The sequence below is a fragment of the Pygocentrus nattereri genome, chromosome 3, assembly GCF_015220715.1.
Source record: "Pygocentrus nattereri isolate fPygNat1 chromosome 3, fPygNat1.pri, whole genome shotgun sequence".
NCBI classification, from domain to species: Eukaryota; Metazoa; Chordata; class Actinopteri; order Characiformes; family Serrasalmidae; genus Pygocentrus; species Pygocentrus nattereri.
Genome location: NC_051213.1, coordinates 50,063,537 through 50,071,788, shown reverse-complemented (window position 1 = coordinate 50,071,788; position 8,252 = coordinate 50,063,537). Strand labels below are relative to the sequence as shown.

General features: G+C 46.8%; 1 protein-coding gene across 2 annotated transcripts in view; it reads left to right on the top strand.

Annotated features, from left to right (window-relative positions):
- The first annotated feature begins 5,186 nt into the window (after positions 1 to 5,186).
- The window catches only part of sntb1 (syntrophin, basic 1), a 50,006-nt gene continuing 46,940 nt past the window's right edge, over positions 5,187 to 8,252 (top strand). For both annotated transcript variants that reach the window (XM_017686714.2, XM_017686713.2), the window contains exon 1: positions 5,187 to 5,493. In XM_017686714.2, coding sequence (XP_017542203.1) covers positions 5,293 to 5,493 — 201 coding nt within the window. In that variant the 5' untranslated portion in view covers positions 5,187 to 5,292. The remainder of the gene's footprint in view (positions 5,494 to 8,252) is intronic.

Here is an 8,252-nt window from a genome sequence, read left to right as displayed (position 1 = left end):
CAAACTGCTGCAGGCTGAGTGGGTGGGGCTAAACTGCTATAGGCTGAATGGGTGGGGCTATACTGCCGTATATGCACTGAACTTTTTCCACCACTGGATGGAGCTCCATCACTTCACGGAATACGGTTCTCCACATCCCAGTGCTGCGGTGCTTTATACCTATTAGCCCACCCTTGGCATTGAGCATGGTGACCCTACACTCCAAAAAAGCTCTCCAAGGGTTCTTTGGTAAAGGCGATGGTTCTGTTCAGACCCATGAGTTCTATATAGAACTATTTCATGCCCAAATGGTTCTCTGCATGGTGAAATGCTTCTTCAGACGGATGGAGAACGTGTTGCCTATGGTTCTATATAGCACTTCTTTGAACGGTTCAAGCTTGACATCATAGCAATAGCAGAACCCTCTTTTTCACGCTTTATAGAACCACGTTCTCCATCAGTCTGAAGAACTGGCCCAAATTCTGTCTGTATGCCAAAGAACATTTTCCCCACACAGTTTAATCAAAAGCTGGTGGAAAGCCGCCTGATCTGGCAACCCCGCCAGGTTGCTGTGTCCCTGTGTGACCTGCTCGGCTCTCAGCGATAAATCGCACCTTCCCGGCCGTTAATCCACGGCTCTGTGCTCTGTTTATGTAACGGAACGTAGCTCTGAAGCCTGCTCTTTATTTCGGCTCCCTCTCAGAAATGTGAGTTCATTAAATCTGCACGTATTTATTTGTGCGCTCTGAAGGCTGTTAGCACGGCCCAGATCATTAGTGCTGCTAAGACAGCATTTGCATATTAAAGGAAAAATAATAGTTTGTCTCATTAGGGCTGGAAACGCTTTCTTCGGGAGCTGAGCTTCCTTTCTGCAGTAATTGACACAGATTCATTTCTGCCATTACACGGTAAAATAGCAGTGCTAACAGCGTTTGTACGGTAGCAGTTGCGGGATGAGATAAAGACGAGTAATGAAGGGTTTAATACGGTCCAGTTTGGTCGAGTGGGCTGCGTTCATTTAACACAGCATCTCTGTTTCTAACAGACATTAATAAAACTTACGGTCCTTTCAGTCTGATTCTCTTGTGTGTGATTGCTTTTCGCAGGTGGATGCATTATACGCAGTGGCCAGTAGATGGCGACACAAGCTACAAATGATTCAGAGCAGCGACTCAGTCCAGCACCTTTGAGGGTTTTGCGATACACTCTGTTCTAGAGAAACTGACCAAGAACTTTTCCCAGTGGTGGTGATGGGAACCAGACGTCCCTCTAAAAGCTCCTACAGAAAGTTCCTCCATGAGCTGGTTCTGAATTCACTGCCTGATGACTGAGACGCTGTTTTATGAGAGTTTAGAGAACTTCAACTCCATTCATGGTGGAGGGAGACATGCAGGGCGCTGTGCGGCAAAATAGTCCCCAAAGAAAACTCATTATTCCAGATTTTCCACTGTTTTCCATCATCAGCATTCCATATAAGCTCAGAAGACTCGTGTAGGTTCTCTGGTGGTTCTGGATGGTAAATAAAGTGTCTATATCTGTGTTGTAGTCATGGCGACGCCTGGTTCCCATCACCACCACTGTAAAGACGTCTGAACCGTCTCACACCAAACCCTCAGAATCCCTTTCAAAACTGGTTTACAACAATCTAAAGCACTCAGTGAATAATAATATGAAAATACCTGACGCCTTTTACATTGTGTGTAAACTTTACAATGAATGGACCAAAAGAAATCTGGAAAAACATCTGGTTCCATCAACCTGCACTGCAAGTAAAGTAGGTTTTTTTCCCCTTCTCCTATCAAGTCACCACTTTGAAGATACGAGGTTTTCTTCCGACAGCAGCGATATGTTTCAGAATCCATCGGTGCCACTAAACCTGATAACCAGTGTCCAAAATATCTCCCAGCACTTCTATTCTTACCATAAACTCTTCTCTTATAGCTCACATCAGAGGCTGTGCTGCGTTACTACCACTGGTGGACCGTGAGTGTTGGAACGAGGCCCAAAAACTTGGTCAAAAAAACGAGAAAAATATAATATAAGCATAGGGATGGGCAATGTGACAGCACATATTGACATGTCAGCAGACAATAAGGCACAGTTTTCCCAAAATTGCCTAAACTGGCAACCCCACCGGGTTGTTGTGTTCACCATGAGCTACTGTGAGAAGGTGTTCTTCAATGTCACAACAACAGAAAAGGCACATATAGAGCACTGAACAAGGGGAGGGTCACCACCAGCCATACACCTCATGCTGACGGTGAAATGAGGTTGAGACTGAGACAGAGTCCAAATGAGGTTGAGACCAAGATGGGACAGAGTCCAAATGAGGTTGAGACCGAGATGAGACAGAGGTCAAATGAGGTTGATACCGAGATGAGACTGAGTCCAAATGAGGTTGAGACCGAGATGAGACAGAGGTCAAATGAGGTTGATACCAAGATGAGACTGAGTCCAAATGAGGTTGAGACCGAGATGAGACAGAGGTCAAATGAGGTTGATACCAAGATGAGACTGAGTCCAAATGAGGTTGAGACCGAGATGAGACAGAGGTCAAATGAGGTTGATACCGAGATGAGACTGAGTCCAAATGAGGTTGAGACCGAGATGAGACAGAGGTCAAATGAGGTTGATACCGAGATGAGACTGAGTCCAAATGAGGTTGAGACCGAGATGAGACAGAGGTCAAATGAGGTTGATACCAAGATGAGACTGAGTCCAAATGAGGTTGAGACCGAGATGAGACAGAGGTCAAATGAGGTTGATACCAAGATGAGACTGAGTCCAAATGAGGTTGAGACCGAGATGAGACAGAGGTCAAATGAGGTTGATACCGAGATGAGACTGAGTCCAAATGAGGTTGAGACCGAGATGAGACAGAGGTCAAATGAGGTTGATACCAAGATGAGACAGAGTTCAAATGAGGCCAAGGCTGAGGCTGAGTCCAAATGATGTCGAGATCAAGATGAGACTGAGTCCAAATGAGGTTGAGACCGAGATGAGACAGAGGTCAAATGAGGCCAAGGCTGAGGATGAGTCCAAATGATGTCGAGATCAAGATGAGACTGAGTCCAAATGAGGCCATTCCCAAAAGAGGTTGAATCCGGTTGAGTCAGAATGAGAGTGAGACGAAGAACAAGTCCACTTGAGTACTACAACACAGCTGTAAGGCCGTCAGTCCAGCTGCTGAAGTCCTAACCAATGGGAGAGCAGCCCTGTTGCGACGCCACAGAGAAAACAATCCTGATTGGATAATTTTCTGTGGGGCGTTTAACCCTTTAGGTTCACAGCAGAGCTTAACAGTGTGATGGACTTTACTGCAAGCCTGAGAGTTTAAATGCAACAACCAAGGACTGCTTTAAAGATCATTTACATATTTCAGTGTTTAGTGAATGGACTCTCTCAGAGCCGGAGGGTAGGATGAAAGAAGCTTTAGTCAGTCTTGGTCTAAAACCTGATCCAACACCCAAAAGTACACAGACCCTGTGAAAACAGCTGAGTGTGCGCTTCCACACCCTCAGAGTAAACTACCAAACCCCACGGCGTGCAGAGCAGCTCCAGCTGTTAAAGAGCCGTATCCTGGAAAATAAGACAGTCTGATGTTCTCCCGTCCTCTCCAGAGTCTGATACACTCCACACACTCCACACACTCCACACACTCCAAACACTCCACACACTCCACACACTATAAACACTCCACACACTCCACACACTCCACACACTATAAACACTCCACACACTCCACACACTCCACACACTCCAAACACTCCACACACTCCATACACTCCACACACTCCACACACTCCACACACTATAAACACTCCACACACTCCACACACTCCACACACTCCACACACTCCAAACACTCCACACACTCCACACACTATAAACACTCCACACACTCCACACACTATAAACACTCCACACACTCCATACACTCCACACACTCCACACACTCCAAACACTCCACACACTATAAACACTCCACACACTCTATACACTCCAAACACTCCATACACTCCAAACACTCCACACACTCCATACTCTCCACACACTCCACACACTCCAAACACTCCACACACTATAAACACTCCTTACACTCCACACACTCCACACACTCCATACTCTCCACACACTCCACACACTCCAAACACTCCACACACTATAAACACTCCTTACACTCCACACACTCCACACACTATAAACACTCCACACACTCCACACACTCCACACACTCCAAACACTCCACACACTCCACACACTCCAAACACTCCACACACTCCACACACTCCATACACTCCAAACACTCCTTACACTCCACACACTCCACACACTCCAAACACTCGACACACTCCAAACACTCCACACACTCCACACACTCCATACATTCCATACACTCCAAACACTCCACACACTCCACACACTCCACACACTCCAAACACTCCTTACACTCCACACACTCCAAACACTCCAAACACTCGACACACTCCAAACACTCCATACAATCCAAAGACTCCACACACTCCACACACTCCACACACTCCATACATTCGATACACTCCAAACACTCCACACACTCCAAACACTCCAAACACTCCAAACACTCGACACACTCCAAACACTCCATACAATCCAAAGACTCTATAACGACATCGAACACTCCACACACTCCACACACTCCAAACACTCCTTACACTCCATACACTCCAAACACTCCAAACACTCGACACACTCCAAACACTCGACACACTCCACACACTCCATACACTCCAAACAATCCAAAGACTCTATAGACAACGAACACTCCACACACTCCACACACACAGAACACTCCTTACACTCCAAACTCTCCAAACACTCCATACAATCCAAAGACTCTATAGACAACGAACACTCCACACACTCCACACACTCCACATACTCCAAACACTCCACACACTCCACACACTCCAAACACTGTGGTTACTATATTGTTAATGATCTATTAGAAACCAAACTACTGGATTTATGGTTTATAACAATCCTGAATTAAGAATAAATGTAAATTTATTATTAAAACATTTATTCGTATTCGCTGGCGAGTAACAGTGTCCTGCGCTCAGACTGGCTGGCAGTTTACAAACTTCTAACCAATCAGAGCGCAGGGGGCGGGGCCTGTCCGAAAGCAGGTGGGCGGAGCAGCTGGGCTGTGAAGTCGGAGGGTCAGAGTCTCGCGCTGCCGCTGAAAGTTTGAGGAGCGCGAGGGAGCTGCGCGCGCCTCAATCAGTCTTAATCAATAACTCTGTCGATAGCGCGAGGCGGGATGACTCCAGCATGGCGGTAGCGGCGGCGGGTCCCGCTCAGCGCGCGAACAGGAGCGGCTTCGTGGAGGTGCTCGTGCGGGAACGGTGGCACCGCGTGCTGGCGAGCCTGAGCGAAGACGCGCTGATACTCAGCTGCGAGGAGAACGGGCACGCGCACGGGCACGAGCATGCGAACGGGGAAGCGGACGGTGGAGCGCGCGGCGCGTTCACGGTAAGCAGGGACCGATCGATGACTCTGAGAATCGATATTGTTTGACGTTGTGCTGTTAAAGGGGAAGTCCACCGGTATTTAAAAAAAAATGGTGTGAAACGGGTCAGACGTCTTTACAGTGGTGGTGATGGGAACCAGGCGTCGCCATGACGACAACACAGATATAGACACTTTATTTACCATCCAGAACCACCAGAGAACCCACACGAGTCTTCTGAGCTTATATGGAATGTTGATGATGGAAAACAGTGGAAAATCTGGAATAATGAGTTTTCTTTGGGGACTATTTTGCCGCACAGCGCCCTGCATGTCTCCCTCCACCATGAATGGAGTTGAAGTTCTCTAAACTCTCATAAAACAGCGTCTCAGTCATCAGGCAGTGAATTCAGAACCAGTTCATGTAGGAACTTTCTGTAGGAGCTTTTAGAGGGACGTCTGGTTCCTATCACCACCACTGTGAGGAGCTTTTAGAGGGACGTCTGGTTCCCATCACCACCACTGTGAGGAGCTTTTAGAGGGACGTCTGGTTCCCATCACCACCACTGTGAGGAGCTTTTAGAGGGACGTCTGGTTCCCATCACCACCACTGTGAGCGGCTCGGAATTTGAACGGCTGGAATTCTTAAATCCTGAGCCTCTGTAGCTTAGTAGTATTTATAATATCTAACATATACGAATGTTACTGAATGAGGAAAATGATTCCGGCGAATATTGAGACAGGCCGTGTGTGAACATGTGCTCATAACAGTGTTATGACAGAGACCCTGACCCTGAAGTGGATAGTGGACCACTGGTGGACCACTGGTGTTTTCCTGGCGGCCCACCGGCGGTTAAGCAGTGTTCCGCTGATCGTCGCTCATTTTTCCCTCCCAGTCCGGTTCACAGGTTTTTCCTTCCTTCGTTTCTTTAGTTCCACTTTATAAATTAGTTTGGTGATTAATTAATTTTAATCCAGCTCAGCGTCAACAACAACACCAAGGCCTGGTCTTTATGGTTCTGTGTAGAACCAATTTATTTTTTCCTCTCAGTTGTTTGTAATGTTTGTCTTAGTTTATTTTCCAAAATAAAAGTCTCTGTGTGTTTAAAATCTGTTTAAGGAGATTACAGACTAGCGACAGTAATCTGGGTGGTCCGAGGGGGGAACCAGCAGAGGTGCCGACCTCATCGAGCCAGCGGACTGACATATGCTCAGTATCCGGGGAGACCCAATTAAGAGTTTAATCCAGTTTAAAACGAGCTTCATTCTGCAGTCCATACATGGAAGCTGTACTGCAGAAAAGCCCGTGTGGAGTTCCCCATTTCTGTGATGTCACAAAAACCAACAAATTTACATACTGTGCATCCACCCATTCGTCCTAGGGAAGTTTAGCCCCGCTTACTCACACTGAAGTGATGTGGCGTGTTTGAGCTCTGCTGTTTAAATGAGGCACAGCCAATCAGGACAGAGCTCATTTACATAATTTAAAGGCACAGTAACAAAGGCAGCCCGAAGTCGCTGGTTGCACAACGCTTGTGCCTCCAGCTGACCGCTGGTTGCCATGGTTTCACTGATGACAATCACAAATCAGATGGAAACAAACGAAAAGCCCTGGTGATGAATCACTCGCGTGCTGGTTTTTATCTAATCCCTGTCTGTGCCGTCAGTCTGGGAGTCCGTTTGTGGAGAAAGCACAGCCGTTATTGTATCTGTAGTAGGAATAATTATCTAGGAACTGGAAACGGAGCGGAATGTTTCACAGTCACGGAGATGAAGCGTTCACTATGCTGCTGAATCAGAGTCAGATTAGGAGAATCCTGCCCACTTCCTATTTCCCCCGTTATATTAAAACCAGGACTGCTGAACAGCAGAGGGCGCCTGCGAGCAAGTCCTCAATGAATGGAGCGCGACTGAGAGCTGATTGGTTAGCGTTACTGCTACTGAGAGCTGATTGGTTAGTGTTACTGCTACTGAGAGCTGATTGGTTAGCGTTACTGCTACTGAGAGCTGATTGGTTAGTGTTACTGCTACTGAGAGCTGATTGGTTAGCGTTACTGCTACTGAGAGCTGATTGGTTAGTGTTACTGCTACTGAGAGCTGATTGGTTAGTGTTACTGCTACTGAGAGCTGATTGGTTAGCGTTACTGCTACTGAGAGCTGATTGGTTAGAGTTACTGCTACTGAGAGCTGATTGGTTAGCGTTACTGCTACTGAGAGCTGATTGGTTAGAGTTACTGCTACTGAGAGCTGATTGGTTAGTGTTACTGCTACTGAGAGCTGATTGGTTAGAGTTACTGCTACTGAGAGCTGATTGGTTAGCGTTACTGCTACTGAGAGCTGATTGGTTAGTGTTACTGCTACTGAGAGCTGATTGGTTAGAGTTACTGCTACTGAGAGCTGATTGGTTAGCGTTACTGCTACTGAGAGCTGATTGGTTAGTGTTACTGCTACTGAGAGCTGATTGGTTAGAGTTACTGCTACTGAGAGCTGATTGGTTAGTGTTACTGCTACTGAGAGCTGATTGGTTAGTGTTACTGCTACTGAGAGCTGATTGGTTAGTGTTACTGCTACTGAGAGCTGATTGGTTAGTGTTACTGCTACTGAGAGCTGATTGGTCAGTGTTACTGCTACTGAGAGCTGATTGGTTAGTGTTACTGCTACTGAGAGCTGATTGGTTAGTGTTACTGCTACTGAGAGCTGATTGGTTAGAGTTACTGCTACTGAGAGCTGATTGGTTAGCGTTACTGCTACTGAGAGCTGATTGGTTAGCGTTACTGCTACTG